This window comes from Leptonotus elevatus, chromosome 1 (genome assembly GCF_054856555.1).
Source record: "Leptonotus elevatus isolate MCC_2025b chromosome 1, RoL_Lele_1.0, whole genome shotgun sequence".
Lineage (NCBI taxonomy): Eukaryota > Metazoa > Chordata > Actinopteri > Syngnathiformes > Syngnathidae > Leptonotus > Leptonotus elevatus.
Window position 1 is genome coordinate 21,730,176 of NC_141239.1, and position 20,828 is coordinate 21,751,003.

General features: G+C 40.2%; 1 protein-coding gene across 7 annotated transcripts in view; it reads left to right on the forward strand.

Annotated features, from left to right (window-relative positions):
- The window catches only part of adgrl2b.1 (adhesion G protein-coupled receptor L2b, tandem duplicate 1), a 157,526-nt gene that overhangs the window by 21,144 nt on the left and 115,554 nt on the right, over positions 1-20,828 (forward strand). For all 7 annotated transcript variants that reach the window (XM_086084063.1, XM_086084080.1, XM_086084070.1 and 4 more), the window contains exon 2: positions 16,759-16,965. In XM_086084063.1, the coding sequence (XP_085940189.1) occupies positions 16,890-16,965 (76 nt within the window). In that variant the 5' untranslated portion in view covers positions 16,759-16,889. The remainder of the gene's footprint in view (positions 1-16,758; positions 16,966-20,828) is intronic.

Below are 20,828 nucleotides of genomic sequence, written 5' to 3' on the forward strand. Positions count from 1 at the left end.
CATTTATGCCTTTGAGCGTGTTTTGGCATTCCAATTATTTCTTCATGTGCAGTATAAAATATAGTAACTAAAAAAAGAATTTAATTAATTTGTGTATATTGAAATCACTGCACAATATATGGGAGCAAAATAAGAATGAATTGTATTGATTAATTTAATACTAAGTTTGTTTTTAAATGAGAATGTTTGTTTTATATCTGAAAATTAATTATTACAATCCAGGGTTTTTCCTCTGTACAAAATTCAGAGGCGGCCACCGCACACCTAATTTTCTCACCACCTCCAGCCTGAGTGACTGATAATGAATGAATGCTTTAACATGATAATAGTCATATTCTTATTGGAACTACTATTCTTATTATTGAAACATGGAATTATTGTATGTTGCCTGTAAAAAAAAAAAATGACAGCGAGTCGGTTGAATTTACAGAATACATGCACGTCATGGCGCATGCTCAGGATTAGGGATTTTCAATACCAATGTTTTCCCCAACCGATACGCAACTCTTGAGTAGTCACCGCTACTGATGCCAAATACCGATACCACTAGTAAATAAAATTCCCCACCTATAAATGACAGATGATTTTAAAGCAAGACCTATATATCTCAATATATAATTTTTCCTTGAAATTGCATGAAGTTAATGCAACTTTGTATTCACATAATTTCTAATTTCTTGTCCCTGATCGGCCGCTAATGGTATCGGTCACCGCCTTGAGCACCAGTACCTTAAAATTAGACTGGTATTGGCACCGATACGATACTTGCTTGGTATCGGTAGTCCAGGAGTTAAAGTTCTCCGTCGTGGGGACGGATTTCCGTCATTTTGAAAACGAGACAGGGTTGCACCCCATAAAGATGGATGGATGGATAGATGGGTGTGGATGGGTAGTGAGCTGTTCTGATACATAGATTATTTATTCAGCCCATAACTGTTACTGTCCAAGTTACATTATTTTAATAGTATGGTGATTGGATTACATTAATAACTACATCAGAGTTGCTACGGTTACGTTACGGTGGTGTTACGTCTGGCTTCCTCATGTCCTTCAGTTCCTATACCGGGTGGTAGATGTTCTGATCCATCTTATCCACTCCATTCATGGTGGCATCGTAGTCCAGAACCAGTGTGATCAGACTGTACCCACTCCTCCGATGAATATGCATTGGACTCGGGGTACTCTTCATCGTCCGATTGAACGTCCGCCTGTGCAGAAGTGCTCGGTTGTGCGCCGCGTTTTCCGGCGTTAGCATCGCTAGCCGGTGAGGCTTTACGACGTGATCATAGCCGCCGCGTCAACGCTTCCAACTTCAGCGTCAAGCTCGGAGTCACCATCATCATCATCGTCGTCATCAATGTGCTTTTTAGCATTGGTCGATGCTTTTCGTCTTTGAAAAAAATGCTCAAGCGTGAGCTGCTTGCAACCGATCGCCATTTTCGCTTCCTCAGCCATTCTCCCCTCAACACTCTAGCTCCGCCTCACGTCTTCTACTAACGCCTACCCAATCTTGTCCAAAGAGAGTCATCGCTGACATCTAGGGGCCAAAAATAGTCATTATACTAACTAGATCTGCTTGATACTTTCAGCACAGCTGGCCAAGGCTTTCCTCCACCCGTTTTAAAAAAACAAACCAAAAAAAACATAGTGAACGTCTTTTAACGTCTTTGGCACCCCTCCTTAGGATTTTACTAAACATTATTTAATGATTTTGGCAGTAAAAGAGTTAAACATAGTAATAAAAAAAATTAAGTTTTTTTGTGAACCCTAACTTAGAGCTGTCACTAACAAATATTTTTAAAATCAATTATCCTATTGGTTATTCCATCGTAATCGTAATTCCATTACTCAATCGGTTACATTGAACTTGCACCTACAGTATTGTATCTATGATAGACTAGATAAATATATATTAATGCTAAACATAAGGTCATTTAATCAACATAATTTCTCAGTGCATTACAGCAGGTTCGAACACAAGAAGACTCAAGTTAAAAAAAATGGAGGCGACGGGTCTGTAATAGTATTGGCAACTGTCCCACGGGACTCATTGGGCCCGATTATTACTCCACGATATGTTGCATTTTTACACGTCGACGGTAGCTGCGCTTCTCAACGCCGTGGTCTCGTGAACTAAATTCAATTGCGAGTGTGGTTTCCTGTCGTTAAATGTCACGGGAAATTGTGTTGAAACTCACCGAGAGAGCGCTCTAATAATGTTCTCCTGAGAAAAAGCACATGCCTCAGGTCTTGTAGTTGTTATAAAGATATTGCTGTTTATATTAGCAGATGTTTTATGTGTTTGCCCAATGCTGCACTACCCATCGCTTTTGTGCTGAATACCCGCTGGAAACAAAACCATAACGCATGAATAAATTAACCGATTAATTATACCTTATTTCCGTCTATTTCTAGTCAAAGCTCTTTTAGTAATTGAGTCAATGTCGCAGCCATTTTGGAGACTGTAGTTTTAACTGCTGATTGAATTGCTAGCGGACCACCTCAAAAGACCCCTTGCTCTCCCACCCCTCCAAAAAGTGCAATAATGATTTGTGCCGCAGTAGCGCCGTGTTTAGACCTCAAATGTAATTGCGTGTTGATTTTCCAGGAACGCAGCAGCGTTACTAATTAGCTTGAGAGCGCCGAAATAAGGTGAGCGAAAGCACTGAAGACGTTTAATGAGCAGAGACCGCACGTAGCCGCTCAATAAACTCCGTAAAGCTGATTGGCTCGAGCGGCGGGGTAAAAAAATTGTACCCTCGGGTGAAACTAAACTTTGAATGTACAACGAACGCGCCATCCGCCAAGGTGATGAAACCGGCCTGTAACTGAGTTTGAGCGGCATGGTCGTCTTTAAATCATAACAAATTGCGTGAAAAGACATTTTGCAGAAACATGATGAAATAGGAATGGATAATCCTAACCCCTTATCCCTTAGTCTGTGACCTTTAACCCCAATCTTATTTTATGCCCTAACATCTAAAGAGATCTGAAAACATGTTTACGTTTGTGTGTTAAAATAGTTCTTGGGGGTCGCTTAATTCAACTTTTTTGGCCAATATTTCGTAGTCCAATTTATGTTGACTGATTTGGTTATAAATTCTGGTTGACATTTTTTTGGTGATCGTTTACATCACAATTTTGGCTGGTAATTTTGCTTGGTGTTTATTCATTTATCTAGTTTGCTATCTGCTGTAAAGGAGAACAACATGAGTCCAGCTACAAGAAGATGAGCTACTGTAAATACTGTAGACGCTATGACAATTCATACAGGCAGAATTAAGTACTTTTCACGCTGCGCTTAGCACAGTGCAACCGACCAATCTATTTATTGTGTATCTACCGCCATGGCACAAGCAACGCTGGGCCGCAGCAGGCGTGTCCAGATTATAAAACAGCATCTCTGCAGATCCAATAAGAGTGATGGCGGCAGAGTGATTTCAAAGTGACAACAAGCAAGACACTTGGCAGAGTGATTCTACACTGAAAAGAGCATTGAGGAGAAAATGGAGGAATCTGTAACGTAATCAGTAACAAATGGCCCGGTGTTTAGTTAGAGGAATGGGCTGCCTGAAGTTTGGCTGTTAAACTGCTCCCAACTCAGCCTGAAGTACATCTCAAACTTCTGAAACGGTCTTCATTGAGCTTTAGCTCAGGGACGAGCCTAAGCGCCCCTGGATCCTACAATTACATTAAAATCGGATGTACCCGTATCCTTCTGTTAGCTGCTGTTTGTATCCTCCTAGTTAACCTAAGCAAAGTCAGCATTTTCTGCAGACATGGTAAAAAATACATATTGCTACTTTTCAACCAAACCAGTTGGAAAAGGCACTAGGCTACTTCCAGGTTGTCGCTTAGCAATCAATAGGGGTGTGCCCAAAAATCCATTCTCATAGGAATCGTGATTTTCATTTAGTACTATTCAGAATCGATTTTAAATGTCCCAAAATCGATTTTATTTAAATCATTTTATACTGTCTTGCCTTTGTCTGTGCGCTGTTCATGTTGTACCCGGTTTGGCCACTGAGGGGCAGTGTGGTTTCATGCGGTCTAATACACTGTTAAGTTGTAGCCACATTAGAGAGAAGGAAAAAGTCGTGATCAAGTTATTCCAATAAAAGTTTTTTTTTTTGCAGTATGGAGGCGTTCTTTTGAGTGATAAAAGTGCCGCGAGTTGCGCGCTAATTAGCATTAGCGAGTCAGACTGGAGTAGATCATTACAATTCCTTGCACATCTATAGATTGAAGCAAAAATGATTGTCAATCAAATCCTTTTGAATCAAATAAAACGTTCCTAATCGAAAATTGATTCTGAATCAAATCGGAATCGAATCGTGAGGCATTTAAAGATTCCCAACAAGAGTTGTGAACATTCTCAAAAATATATATTTTTTGTTAATATTCTCCATTGTGGCCCAAATGTCATTTCATAATAATGTCAATGCATAAGAAAAATCCAGATGATGTCTGTTAGGATACACTGTGTTGTCTATGATTTTTTACTTACTACTTTCCTCTGTGGGCGTTCATACTCATTTTTCATATGTTGGCTGTAGAGGCGGAAATATGTTATCGAGTCTGTCATGTCGGCGTGCGCTCTCAATTCTTGCTGGCTCGGAGCCTGAAGTGCAAGCAGTGTGGTTCAAATTTCTGTTTTGTCTTTCTTTAAACATGTTCGTGTCCGCAAATATAGCTAATTTACTTTGAAAAGCTGCTATGCTGTGTGGATCGGTCCCCTCCAAAGGTGTGAGCGTCAACATATCATTTGTTAGCAACATGCTGTCGATGAGTTTCTTCTTCATGTTGTGATTTTAGGTGGGAAGGTGTGGTGGGTGGGTGGGGGTCGTTGTAATAGTCCAATTTTATATCAAAGTGAGATGGAGGAGAGCCGTTTGTCTGTGCGTGGGGGAGACCTTGGATGTGGCGGGGGGCATTTTGGTGCAAATTCAAGATGTTATATTTTTAACTTATGACAGAAAATTACATCATACCATCAAAATATATACACATATTAGCTATTGCTCTAATAATGTAAGGACAATAAAGAGGCTGTGTGAGGGAGGCGGTCTTTATTCAAGTTTTTAAAAAATGGTTCAATAAAGCAAGCACTACAGCATGCTGTCATACATATATAAATATGTATTTATGTTGAATACTGTATGTAAAAATATATATTTTTTTAACTAAATTTTTTTTTACTTTTACACTGCATGTCCATTCTACATAAATATTTTTGTCAAAGACTAATTTGCTTCAAAATGGAGACTGAGGACTGAGCAATATGGGCTAAAATTCAAATCAAAGTATACATTGAATTCCTTCACAATAATTCTACTTACCATGCATAGAAACTTACCAGTAAATGTAAAAGTTTTAATGGCAATAGCAAGTTATTGTTAGCTAAAACAGGCAATCAGCTATATTATTCTCTGCTTCTTTTCATAAATGTTTTGTACAGTATTTTAAACACGTCCGCTTTTTCTTTTATGTAATTCAGACAGATTTATTTTGAGATCTATAATTGTGTAGCTCTCAAAAGTCAAAACATTTAAACTCTCTGTTTCAAATTAGAGCAAACGAACACAAATACATAGCTGTTAATATATATATAAATATATATATATTTAATATACTGACCTTGCTGCTAATCCTGGCCCACCTTTAATGATAACGATGAAGTGTCGCTTTTTTTTGCCGCCATGGAGCAGAGGAGTACTTAGAAGAGAAGATCCCTAATTTGGGAGCACAATGTTTAGCCGTGCCAAGCTAGCAAGCGCAGTCAAGCTAGCAAGCGCAGCTTGTAGCATGTGCCTCGGAACGGCGCAAGTCAGTGCCAAGTATTCCAAGTTCACGAGCAGTACCTTGGAGTGGCGCTATGGCGTTTACATCTTCTTCTTTTTTTCTGACTTTTTTCCAGTAAAGAGAAAAATGAACAAATGTCAGTAGCTTGGTGCTGATTGGTTTTACACTACTGTCATGTGTAGTATGCCGCTTTTGATTGGTAAGCTTGGCTGGAGAAGAGAAAGACGAGCATTTGTGTGAAATAGTTGATAAAAGAGATTCTGGGTCAGTCAAGCACTTTGCGAGAAAAAAAAAAAGAACGAAGCTTTAGCAAATCATGTGATCATGTCTAGAATTGCAATTTCAATAAAACGTTCAGTCCTAATTTTAGGTCATCATTTTTCATTCTTGGTCACAATTATGTCACGATTTTCCCACATTTTCAACATTGAACAATCTAAGTGAGCTGCTTGTGTACACATGGGGGCGAGTTAGCGTGCGTGTGGCTAATGAGCCTAGCAGAAAGCGTTAGAAAGAAGTGTGGAGGAGGTGACAAATATTTGTTTCGAAAATATGCAGAACAATCTCCACTTTATCACACGTCGGCGAGGAGCAGCTTAGCGCTCGTCTCCGGCGACCCCGCGGCTTTGTCAGCTGCTTCCAAGGTCAGCGCATTCATGTCGAGCACGGATACAGAGTTCAGCGTGACCGGCCTGCGAATGTTTGTCAACCAACCTGACATTGGCTTCTATGAAAGGACTTGTTCAACTGTGGGCTTTCTTAGAGCTCACAAAGACATTACAAGATATTACGAATGTCTCCGTAAAAACGCTCTGCTGCGAGCATCAGTTTACGACGTCATAATCATGAAATACAGCAACTAACTTTCAAATTTGGAGAAAAAGAGTGGCAACACTTTTCAAACGGTTTTGATGGCTAATTAGACGAAACCTTATGCCTCCTTTTCGCCCCCCTGCCCTTGTCTTCAGTGTACTGGATGCAAACCTGCTACTTCATCCCGGGTCGTCCTTGTTTGCTTGACTTTACAGAGTTTCTTTGGTCACCCTTACTGTGTTTCCCATTGTCCATCTGGCCCGCTAGCTCTCGCTTTGTCTTATCTGCAGCCTCCATCATTTGGCTCAGAGCCCCAAACACACCAACTGTTGTGTGTGCTTTCAATAAAAGAATGCAACTCCGCAGGCTTCAGGGTCTCTGCATTCTGGCCTTCATCGAGCAGCATTAGAGAACATTTGACCGCTCTTTTCCTCCGAGGTGTTCTTGCTTTGTCTGAGAAGAAGAAACAAAGCACAAGAGCAGCAAGTGTTTTCAATTTGAGTTGGAATAATGTCGGAACACAGGACTGAATAATCAGGGGTATGCATTTCTGGGAACATCCTAAAAACAACTGTTGGAATATAACATACTGCATTTTGAGTGATCCTAAGATAGATTCAGCTGTATCAGGTTAAAAGTGGAATTCACTTCGAATACATATTTGCAAAAACAATGGTTGATAGTAATTATTAGGGCTGGGAATCTTTGAATGTCTCACGATCCGATTCAATTCCGATTTTTGGGTCTGCGATTCGATTTTAGATTACGAACGATTTTTGATTCAAAATGATTTGATTGACAATGATTTTTGCTTCAATGCATAGATGTGCAAGGAATCGTAATGATCTACTCTAGTCTGACTCGCTAATGATAATTAGCAAGCTACTTGCGGCACTTTTATCACTCAAAAGAACGGCTCCACGCTGTAAAAAAGCTACTTTTTTGTTTTTGTTTTAATAACTTGATTGACTTTTTTTTGCCCCTCAGTGGCCAAATCGAGTGAACAGCGCTCCCAATAAAGGCACACACAAACAAAGGCAAGACAGTATAAAATAATTTAAATAAAATCGCTTTTGGGACATTTAAAATCGATTCTGAATCGTACTAAATGAGATTCGCGATTCTTATGAGAATAAATTTTTGGGCACACCCCTAGTATTTATTTACTCAGCTGTAGATTCATGGAGGAAGGCTTTGACAGTTTTGGTATTGATTTTGGTGGCATCTTTTGGATAATTTTTTTTCTCTCAATATTTGATTACTTTTTGGGTCCCGATTTTTAGTGCCATTTTTTGGGCAAAATATTTGTGCAAATTTTTTGGTAGAAATGTTCTTAACATTTTACTGGGTGAACTGTTTTTCTGATTAATATTTTTGTAGACACATTTGTTTTCATAATGAACAATATTTCATACGGACTCGTACTGTATATTTTTTTTCACCCATAAATAATAAGGCCGACCTACCGTTTATGTTATGCAAGACCGGACGGCAAAACTTGAGGCAGACTGGGCGGAACTAATAAAATGCATAGCTCCCCCATAACATTAACATTGTGACGCGACCACATGTCAGTTGCTAAAGACACTGTTTCCACATAACGTAAGATTATCTTTAAAACTGCAAGGGGAACTCTTCTACAACATCAACACCACAATTCATATAGGACTGTTTGTGTAGATAGGTTCTGCTGTTTTGGTTCGCAACGGAGTTCATATGGGTTCAGCAGTAACTGTAAGACCTTTGCAAGACCCTCAAGGATCTTTTTCCATCCAACCCAGTCCAAAAGGCATTCGTCATCGCACAAGTCAGCCACGTTTAGTTTTATTTTTTTATTTTATTGTTCCAATATGAGTAACCCTACACCGCCTTTTACACCATTTCCTGTTGCTACAGCTCCTCCTTTACATATACTGTATATCTTAGCAGCTGCGATGAGGAAATTCAAACTGGCTTATGTTTCTGGAAAGTTCTCTGCGTTTACTGGTGGAGACAAGAAAATAAAAACCGCATCCTCAGCGGAGTCCTGAAAGTTGTGGCGTTACAAAAGGAGTGTTTTGGGAGAAATAATAAGGGCTGTTTAATTTTTTTTTTAATGGACAATTTTGCTGTTTTATTTTTTTTAGCCTTAATATTTGGTGGCAATTTTTGCAACATTTTTGGTGAATTTTTTTTCAGTCGCAGGCTCACAGCATTAAGTTCATTAAACCGGTTTGCTGTTTTTGGTGAAATGTCTTTGTCTTATGATTTTTAGAATATATGAATATTGTACGTAAAACAGGACACAATGAAGGCATAGCTCGAGAGGACTGAGAAAACACATACTGGCATTTTTAGGTTACAGTTTTTGCAGACAGGCTTGGTTGACTTTTTGGCGAAAATTTAGGCGTTAAGGAGAAAATTGTTTGCTTAGATATTTTGACATTTACCTTTTCTTTTTTTTCTTTTTTTTTTACAATTCTGACTGCTTTCATTGGTGAATTTAATAATTTTCATAGATAATGTTTTGGAGACTTGTTCACAATTTAATAATATTTTGGGTAACTTTTTGTTCACAATTTTGCCACCCTTCATTTGTGACAGTTCACAATTTTCGATGATAGGTGATTTTTTGTTTTAGCACAATTTTGGCCTTTTTCCCCCCACAGTTTTTTCCCCCATTTACTGTGTGTGTTTTTGTTCACAAATTTGGAGACATTTTTGAGTGACAGTTTTTTGTGCTCAAATTTTGTTCACATTTTTCAAAATGTTAGCAGTATTTTTTGTTCACAATTTTTAGTGATATATTTTTGGGCATATGTTTTGGTGACTTTGTGATCATAATTTGAGACATTTTTGGGTGACAGTTTTTTTTATTTACAAGTTTTGTTCACAATTTGTGATAAGGTTTTGTTAACAGTTTTTGGTCAAATTTTTTCAGCAACATTTTTTGCTGACTCTCCCCCCCCCAAGAATATAAATGAAGAGTCACGAAGGACTCTGCACATCTGCACATAACTTAAGAGTCAGCTGCATGCAGTTTATTTTTTGTTTTATTGTTCCGACGCTAGCAACCCTACACGACCATTTACAACTGCGGCTCCTCCCTGGTAACATATATCTTATCAGCCACGATGAGGAAATGCAAACTGACGCTTGATGTTTCTGGCAAGTTCTCCGGTGGAGACGAGGAAATGACACCGCATCCCCCGCGGGGCTTGGAAGCTGCGGTCCTGACAGTCGTGACATGACAAAGGACTGTCACGGGAGCTTTGGGAAAAGTATCCATGGGGTGTTCGTCAACCGTTTTCTGATGTTCCGGCTCACATGTGCCACATGTAGGGCATGGGGGAGGGGCAGAATGTTAAATGAGTAGTTATTCAAAGAGTGGAGGATGAACCAGTCTGGTGGAAGCGCGTCTCTATTTCAATTGGTCTGAGTGCTACACTTGGACTTGCACATTAGTTTTGGGCCTGGTCTGGTCCCACTTGATTATGTATGTATGCACTCTTTATCTCCGCACTTCTTGGTGCTGACAATTGAAAATAAATTAACATTCCGCAGGCTTTATTTTAGGCTCCTCTAAGCCTTTGGAGGAAACTTGGAGGCGAAACCAGGGGGGTCAGGCCGTACTCACAGGCTGTCAATCCTCCTCGGCGACCCTTCCGCCCCTTTTCTTTTCGCACCCTCCTACCTCCATTCTTCTGCATTCCCTCTCCCCCCGCCAACCCTCCTTCCCTCTCGCTTTCACCGGATGCCTCCCAAGCCCGATTGAGGCCAATCTTTGTCTCTCACGTTAAGACATGTGGGGCAGTCTCCCTCGTCCAGGCAGTTGTTTTAATTATCTTTTAATCGTCCGCCGTTCCCCTTTTTAAACGCTCAGCTTATTATTCCTATCAGGTGGATGTGAAAAATTCACCACGGGCCGCAACTTTACCCATTTATCTCAAGCGATGATAGATCCTCCTCCTCGGATTACAACTGGAGACAAAAGGAGAACAGATGTCGGGAATGTTTGTGTATCATTACTCATTTTGTTGGTGGTGTGTTTTTTTGTGTGGTGTCATTTTCAGACAAATATGCTGTTAATTGAAATCTCAAGGGGCTCTATACAGTACAGACTGTACCTCTTTATTCAGGGAACAGATGAAATGGAAGAACTTTTTATTTCATCCGTTGTTACTGAGTATGTTACTGAATTTGTTAGAGTGAGGCAGAAGGCGGTGACAGTTACTCATAAATCTTTGTTGTATATACAGTATATTTATAACTTCAGCTGTCCGGATAGCAATTAGCAACATTATGGATCTTCTGAATTATATTGATGATGCACTCATTTGTAATAAGGAGATTAGCATTTTCTATTCATCATGGTCATGGATCAAGTTTGAGATCGATAGCACAGGTGAACTGCCAGGTTTCTTCTCAGGCTGTGATAGCTGCTATGTTGATTGTGTGGAACTGATTGACAAATGTATTACGTCTTGAAATAGTTTGATGAAAAAAGTGCACTACTGTTTTTTGTCAGAATTTTCTGTGATAGTTTTTTTTGGGGTTAAACCTTTCTGTCCCATCTATGTGTAAATTTGTATACAAAAAAAATCTAGTGTCTTTTTGTTCACAATGTGCATTTTTGGGGTGGCAGACTTTAATGACACTTTTTGGCGACCATCTTTGGTTGTGACAGCATTTCTTGATTACCTTTTTTTTTGTAGCAGCAGAATTATTGTTTTGACATTTTTTTATTCTGACAATTTACAGTGATTTTGGTGACATCTAGGTGTCAGATTTTTTAACTTCACTAGTCTACAGTGTCGCCTTGAAACAACAAACTTTTAAAAGTTAATTTCAAGACATTGGCCAATTCTGTTACCGTTTAACATGTTCATTCATAAGCCTGGCACAATTCCATTTCCTTAACCTTTTAAGTAAGCTACATTAGCTTGTCATCACGCTTTGGCGATTCACATTTCCAGCACAAATTAAAAGTTTTTAGCTGCAGGCTGAGCAGCATGGCATTACTCCCGACTCTGCTTTAAATAACTGCAAACTAGAATGAAGCTCAGGTATAGATAATTCATCCGCACAAACTTGTAAGTGTTAGCAATGCTTCATTTACCTTTTTAACAAAATGTTCTGCATGAGAAGCTCTGAGATCCCGCCCCCCCCCCCCGCCAATGTTAAATTATGTCTCATCTGTCAGTACTTACGTATAGCATCTTGATGTTAACCCCCCCCCCCCCACAAAAAAACTGCCAAAATCCCAAACAAAAACAGTATTTTTAGGAAGATGCTCTACGCTCGGCTTAAGGGAGAAGGCAGACATGTTACTCAGCGGGGTGATGTCGCATGCCGGGGCTAATCGAGAGAAAAAGGACCCCAAGGGGGTGAGGGCAAGCCTGTATTGGCTGGCTCTCACCCCCTGGTGTCTAGAGGGGCTCCTGGGCTCAGCAGGCCAGAAGGTTTGGAAGACGTCCCCTCGACAGCTTCCCATTTCCTCCTGTCAACCACCATTAGAGTAAGCACGTGGCTCCCGGTGGGGTGCTTGTATTTGAAGATAAACGGGCATGTGCATATGTAGGGAGGATTGCATCTTGGGAGAATTGGTGACCTGCCCGCCGCTAAACTGGTGGCTTACCGGAAGCATTTGACTGTTGAGCAGCCAGAATGGCAAATGGAACCATAACCACCCGAGTCAAACTGATGCCTTGGCTGGGAGTCTTGCTTCCCTACTACCGGGGCATGATCAAAACAAAATATCAATAAATGAGCCCTCTGGATCACGTTAGTGTTGCGATCCAGCTGGCAGTTGGACATTGATCACGTATAGGATGACTTCAGTTGTGACCTAAAATGCGGTAATGTGAGGTTTTCGAAGCCTTTCTTTTGAGGTGCCAAAAATATTCAAGCACATTTGGCATCAAGGCGTGGAGAGCCAGAGGTAATTATGATGGAAATGTGGGAGCGTGTGGTTGTAGTTGACTGGAGTGTGTACCACCCAAGTTTTCTCATGCATTCCAATTGAAAAATAGATTCTCTCTTTCTCTCTCTCTCTCACTCTCTCACTCAAAAATTAATGGCAATTTTCTATTACTCAAATTTCAAATTCCTGATCATACAGCCACCATCATGAGTACAGATACCTTGAAGTAAATGCCTGTAACTGGTACTAACCCATTAATATACAGTTTTTAATTAATACATACATACATATTTTGTAGTAATGTCAGTGCTGTATGTTTATCTTCATTATGTTAGAGATACCGTTTGTCTTATCATAAACATGCAGGCAAAATAAAAAAAGAAACAGATGGTTGTATGCAACCGCAATGCATCTTCCTAGAGTTTTCTCATGCATTCCGATACAGAAGTGGATGCAAGCTGTTTTTCTTCTGTATTTATATTATTTGTTTATGTGACTGGCTGACTGCGGGTGTGGAGAGGTGGTTGGCAAATTACAGTTTGAGCCATTGACTTCTCAAGTAGCTTTTGGGGGCCCCAAAATGGATATTATTTTGTTTGTACACATTAAACATGTTTAAAGAAATGAATGAGGTGATACAAACATGAAAATACGGTACTATATAAAACAGGAGTTGTACAGACTAGTCGACTTTCCTACTCCACAATATATACTCCATGTCTAACATTTTCACATGAGAAGGCAGGAACGCGTACAGCAATAGATTAGTGCGCTGAATGAAATTAGCCCATCTCCTTAATTGATTGAAATTATCTTCTATTTCTGAAAGTGCAGCTTTGTTAAGTGAAAGGAGAACCAGTAAAGGGAAAGAAATCCAGACTCGAGCAGGATTTTGGACTTTTCGGCCACCGCTATCAAAATGGAAGGAGTGGGGGCAATTATTTAATTGCACACAAAGAGGACTTTGATTATTTACTTTGAAAATTGCTGCCATGCAGAACCAGCTGCTTTGGCGGGCCCAGAACGACGACAGATTTTCCTGTTTGGCTCAGTTGTGCAAACATTACCTAGCTGGCCCAGTGTTATGTGAAGGTGTATGTTAGATTCAAATAAATAATAAATTCAATGTATGAGCTGTTATAGATCATTGCAAGGCATTTCCTTCTTTTACAAATACTCAAAATGTGTACCATAGCAAGCACAACACAAGTTGCACGGCTTTAGATTTATTCAGACGAGTGACTTGATGTCGGTGCAATACCCAGGTGGGTAAGAATAATCATGAAGGTTGATGGGGGTAGAGCGCATTACCAAGCTTTGTGTCTTTGCACAGTGACAGCTACCATGTGGCCTGTTGTGTTGTATGGCAACCACATGGGAATAAACAAGTCGCAATATGCAAATGCATTTATGTATCCCGGCTAGCGGATGTGTACGTGCTTACATGTGTCAAGTCGGCGTGTGGCATTTGACTGCTGCTTGCTGTTTGACTCCGGTAAGCAGCTTATCTGTCTGCTGGGTTAGTTTGTCGCAGGCTGGAACCTTTTGCCGCTTCTTCAGACAAAAAACTGTTCACCCCCCCCCACCCCCCCACCCACCCACCCCTCCGCCCTCGATAAGGAAGAAGACAAAAAGTACGCTCACAAAAGCAGTTGTGTCTCTGTTGCTGGAGCGACAGCAGAGTTTTTTCATTGCCTTCTCCGTGAGGAAACGAAGGGGAAAGTAGAACAGGAGACGAGTCGGAGAATGAGACATTCATTAGTGACGCGTTGGCGAGTGTCAAATAAGTGCCAAGAAAACCATTTTACTTTGTGTTCATGCTGGCGCCCTTTCAGGTGTGAAATGCAAAAGTTTTCTGTTCAACTTCATTTCTCAGTCTTTTATTCAGCCGAGCAGCAGGTGAGGGGTAGGTGTTGGTAGGACGGGGGACGATGCGCAGTTGGAATGCTGAGAGCCCAGCAGCACAATTAATGGGTCACACAAATGGGAATTTTTATGTTAGTAAAAAAATACAAAAAAAAACACAACACTCATTGGTTCTGATTTTAGAAATTTTGTCAAGATAATAAAAACACAAAAAAAAACCCAGCTTGCCCTAATACAGAGGTGTCAAGCTCGTTAAAAAAAAAAACTATTTTTTTATTTATTTAACTATTTTTCCATTTATTTTAAAAACTGCAACAAAAATGTTTGCAATATCTCAATATTAATAACAAAGAAGACAATTTGTAATTGCAGTATTTCATGAACAACGCACAATTTACCTTCTCAGGCCACATAGAATATGGCGGGCCCCCTGGCATTGGGTTTGACACCTGTGCCCTAATTTTTTTTTGGGGGGGGGGGGGGGGTATTTGCATGTGACATCTGAGGATTGCTGTGAAATTCTACATGTAGCGGTTAACATGTTAGTAACGTGGAAGACTCCCATTTGTGCTTCAGTGTGAGTGTTAATGCTCGTTTGTTGTTGTGACGTGTGATTAACTGCCGACTAGAGGAGCGTGTACCCACCCTGAATCTCGTCCAAAGTCAGTTGGGATAGCCTGTAGCTCGCCCACAATCCTAATTAGGACAAGCCTTATAGAAAATTAATGTATGGTTTAGATTGTAGTCGGCAATCCTGCTTTGTCAAAAGCAGTTGGAATAATGGCATGGAAATAGTCTGATTTCGCTACATGGTACCAGGTCATGCAAATATGGCATTTTTGTTCGTTTGTTTATTTATTCCGTTTTTTTTTTCACTTTTAAAACTTGTCTTAAAACACATATTTTTTTCTTTAGTTTTTCACTCAACATGACACTGCTTTGCTTCAGTGTTTTTTGGTGCCTGCTGTATTTTGTGTTAATTTATTTCATATTTATTTTATTTGCTTATTCACTTGCCTACTTGTACTTGTCTTACTAATGTTATTATTTATTTTATTCACCTATTTATTTATTTTTATTTTTTTAATTTTATTTTTATTTATATTACTTGTCTTTACCGCAGAACTGATTTTTTTTCTCTATGTACAGCATTTTTCATGTGGCAATTTGGTTAAAAATGCTATATAAATAAAATTTAGTGAAGTTTTGATTTGGTAGCATTACAGGATAAACAAGAAGCTAGTGAAGAAGTAATTAGATTGTTTTCTTCTCCAGTTGTTTGCTAGCGTGCCTCGTTTTAACTGATGGGTTTTAATGTGGTGTGGTTTTCACAGTTTTGCTGTAACATTTTAGTTCGCTTAAATGTCAATTTCATCCTGAAAATTGTCAGGGCATTGAATTGATCGCATCCAAGCAGGCTTTATCAATTCAAGTCTTGGTTAGGACTGGAAAAAATCTGGCATGCATCACCACTAAAAAATCAAAGCCAGGAGCATGCGTCTTTACCAGATAAAAATGCACGAAGCGCCTCCTCCTGTTCAACATTCAACGAGGAAACGGCGAGTAATTCTACGAGAACAGAATTAATTAGAACGTCCATTTGTCTGTTAGCTTTGTTCGTTTCCCCCGGTGTCAGCGCTTCTTGGTTTCATCACAGCTTCATGTCCCACCCTAAACAAAGCCTGATTGGTCCGACCTAAAAAAAAGGTCGGTTGCAAACGGATCCACTGGAGCAGTTCAAGATGGATTCTCATAGTGGTTGTGAACAAATACCGTGAGAATTTAGCTTGCTGGTCCATGCTGGAAAAGACGCAGGAAGTCAGCCATTTTGTTTTGAAGCTGTCATTTTAGGATTGTTTTGGCCATTTGCGGGAGTCCTTGTGTGAGGTATTTTACTGGGTTGTTACCAAATTTTGAATGCTAGTTCAGATAAGCGACACAAACTTGGAAATATTTTGAGTTAACGTCATTGTGTGCATAGGCCCAACTTGGCAGAGCTGTTGGGTGACTCGCCAGAACACGGAACTATTATTAATATCCAGGCAGTCAATGACGAGCGTCGGTCCGTCGGCAGATAATATTTTTAGGCTGAGCCTACATACCTAAAAACAGATAAATCCAGACTTTGAAGATCTTTAAAGCACTGTGTGAGTCCGACAGTTGACAGCCGAGCGGACGTAACGCCATTAAGCAACATCAAGTGCGCAAATGTTAAATCCAGATTAGTGGTCTGCGATTAATGTGGACATTCCCGTAAAGCCCGATGCAACACGACACTGCACGCGTCCTCGTAAATCCGCGGCTGGGATGATAATTATGACATCATTGCCCAATTTGCTCAGTTTTAACGCAGTCATTTTTGTCCATTTCTGCAGATGCGAAGATGACTGGTGATACTTTGCAGAGAACCACCCGTCGTTGACTTTGCTCCAGCTTCCTGATCTCACCTCCGAAAAAACCCCAACAACCCAAGATTTTATTGGACGGCTCGCATAACAGTCAGACAATGGCCTCCTCGGCGTGGAGATGTCCGGCCTTTTCCTGCCTTCTGCTTCTCCTCTGCTGCTGTCACTGTTCGCAAGGTGAGTTGCCATGGAGGCGCGCAGTGTTAATAAGATTCCGGCCAACCTTTCAAGAAGCGCTTTATTATTCAGTCTAAGCAATGCGTTGAATTTGTAACGGCTGTACAAAAAAGGGGACTGAAGAGCTGTTCAGCAGCAAGGTTGCGTTTGAGTTCTACTTCAATGCTTTCAGCCTTGGAGATAAAAAAAAAGGTGTTTCAAACAAGTTCCGTTGAACTCATTAAAAGAGACACACGCAAGAATTACAGCACAATATACCCTTTTTTTCTATTTTTCTTTTTCCCTTTTTTTCTTTTTTTAATCCTTGCTGAACTCGGCCTGTTTTGCATGGGTGTTCTGGTCTAATGCAATTAGCCACTGCCCCTCTAATGTGGGGCTTTTGTCACTATGACTACTGAGGGTGAAGTTAGTAGTATGTAAGTGAGAGGCCATAAATGCCTCCTTTGTATTTTTCCATTGTATTTTGGCACGTGGAGGTGGCACTTCATCACCAAGCTGACATGTTCATCTACAGGGAGTTCTCTTTATACGACAGTGCCAACATAGAACATTTCAAGGATACGACCGGTTTGCAATGTAATAGTTGGCGCAGCGGCACAAGAAGGGTGAGGGCGAGGTGAGCAGTCGCAGTGCCGCGCTCGGGAATCATTTGATGAGCTTTATTTTTTTGTTTTAATGTTTTAAATTCATGGCCTATGAATAAATTGTATACATATTTACTGTAATTATGACTTCACTACGGCATTATCGTGGATTAGTGATTGATGATGGCACGTTCTGAATTACTTAAGAAGTAGCCGTAATTTATTGGTTATCCTAACTGATGGCGTTGGATAACGCTCACCTCTCAAGACTCTAAATATATATATTTTTTTGTTTGGAGAGCAGTTTTTGCAAACCACTGACATCATTAGAGTAGAACTTTAACATTTTGTGGAGCTTCTTTGCAGGTTAATCCTGAAGCAAGGCTTTTATTAAACAATAAGAATATGAAAGTATAATTAATGAATAATTGTTTTTCTTATATATTCAAGATTTTTTTTCTTTTTATAAATTCACGCTGTATAACAGAAAACTATTTTCTTGCCTAGAAGCAAAACTAAATTGATTTTAAAAGAGAGAGAAAGAGATCTACCGTAAGAAAATTTAGAACATTTATTCTGCTGACCTCAAAAGTCCAAATCTAAACTAAGGACACTGTTGTGAAAACAAACAAATAATACTACTGATATTATAAACATTTTATTTGATCAATGTATTTGTATTGTTATCGGCCATTCCCGGCTAATGCTCGGCACAACGTACTGTCGGTTACGGTTTTGTTGAGCAAGTAGATTTTCTCTCCGGAGTCGATAGAATATATAGTCTATAGTCTTGCCTGCTATTTTGCTGTTCAAAGTTGAATGTTCTCCACTTTAACGTGGTTTCAACCACATGTCTGTGAAAATTGGAATCGATTACCCCAAGCACACACCAGTGTAACGTGCTAGTTGTGTCAGTCTTAGGTTAGCTTAGCAATTAGCTTGGCTTCTTCGTCTTTCCTTGTCATCCCTTCGTGAGAACGACACTTGTTAGATGTGTAGCTTATTCACCACCATATAGGTGATGATTAATGACTAAGAAGCGAATCCGGAACGTTTAGCCACACTAGTGGTCAGGGAAGCTTGTTGCTAGCTAGCTGGTTGTGGCGCTATTGGCACCAAGCTTGCCTCGACTGCCTACGTACGTTGGCTTCTCCCTTGTACTATTCAATGTGTTTTAATGAGGCACAAAATAAAAATTTTGACCCACAAACTGTGATGCAAAACCGCTTATTCCAAACCAACTCTGCTTAGTACTTGGCTTTGACATGAAAGTATTTCCGTGTAGCCCATCGCTTGAAAATGGTGGATGTTCGTCCAGTCTAGCTGCTAAATCGGTGTAAGGACGCTATATGAATTAAATTAATCCCAGTGGTATTATAGCACAATCTGGAAAACGTCTGAGCAGCTCGCTCAGACACATTTTGTGAAAATGGGCAAATAAAAGATTTACTTGGTTGTTTTATTTCACACTTGACGGCTGGGCAGGCAGCCAGACACCCAACTATTTGTATACAAGCCATTAAAAAGACAATTTTCTATGAAATGTCCCCTTTAAGTATTTGTTGAGACCCACACTTTTACTGACGCATGCTTCCAATGTCAAACTCTTTCCCCTCCATTCCAGCCCTTTTCATCAACTCCATAACAGATTGTCATTGTGCTTTGAGAAGCCGAACCCCCCGAGGAAGTACTTATTTTACTGCCGCCCAATGAAATTCCATGCAGCATGTATACCTGTCACCATCAAAAGCGGGGCTCTTGATTTGGTGCCAGAGCGGTGAAAGGAACGCCTCTGTGTTTTTAATTGTCCTCGGCGACATCCAAAGCCTTCATTTCTGCCTTCTTGCTTCACTTTTGATGGCTGCGTTTGGCTGTAATTACAAGGATTGTCACAAAACACTCCCGTCTGCTACATGCCCATCAAAACCACCGATGCCGCTGCTCGGGCTGCTTGATGACGATCATTACACCTCCCCCCCCCACCTCTTTTTGTTCCCATTGTACTGGCAACAAAGTAAGACAAAATCACATGCTTGCGTGCCGAGCATTGATTGCGGGTTATGTAGTGGCTTCTTTTTGAGGAAGATTACAATTCTGTCATTGTCATTTTTGTTCTTTCGATAGATTTATCTCTGGATGCGATGATAAAACAGCTGCTGGAGCAGGCGACCCAAGCAGTCTTTCATTGATTTGTGGATTTATTGACAGCAGTATATCTTACAAAGAAGTAGCACGGCGGCTTTTGAAGAAAATACGTCAGCTTTTGGCTTCAAAGTTGAGACGAGTACACCTGGAGAAACACTTAAAAAGACAGAATAGCGCTTTGGTATGCAAAAGTGCCCGGTTTTGGGTTACGTCTGACGTGAGGGCCCTCGGTGCAAAGAATGCATATTGAGCATTCGTCGATATGGATTCCTTTTGAAAACAATATCAGAATCGTTCTGCTTTCTATTCACCTCCAGCTGGTTCTGACCCTGAAGTTTCCCATGCTGAGCTGCTTTGACTTGAGACCCTCTAGTGTTTGCTAATGACCTCCTGCCCCTTGAAAGCAAAGACGATAATCAGCTTTTCACCCAAAACAAAGCTCACACACATTACTGATATTACTCTCTTTGACCAGGAAGAGACTGGAGGCGAGCAGGAATTCACTGTTGCGCGCACACAGTTTTGGAACGATAAACTCGAATCTAACTTGGTGTTTTGTCTGAACAGTTACAATTGCTTTCAACACAACAGGATAGCGGACGATAATGTCTGGTATGAAACTTGTCACCTCTTCCCAGCAAGTGAAATGCCAACAGGTGTAGTCCGAGCTCAAGCCGTTTTCAAATTGGCATAATGGTTGTCAAAAGTGCTCTTACACACTGCCGTTGCGGCTTGGCACATTCAGATACCTACTGCTTTCAACGCAAAGTTGTTTGTGCAGCACTTCCTACTGTTCTCTCACACACTTAAAGCATTTCACTTGTGTTACGCCTGAAGCTAGCAAATTCATGGTATGACTTCAATAACAACACATTCCTGTAAACCTTACAAAAAGGGGAGTGAAAGAGTCGGCTTAAGTGGGGTACCCACATACTGATTTTTAAAATGTGAAAATCCTTATGCTAATTTTGGCTTCTCACGATCACAGAAAAATTGTAATCAAAGAAAAATTGAGTAATTTCCCTGAGTGTACTCTATGCTTTTTAATAACACCCTAGTTGACAGTACAACTAAACACACAACAAAAATAACTACACAAATTGTTTATTTAAATACAGGACATACTTTGTCTTG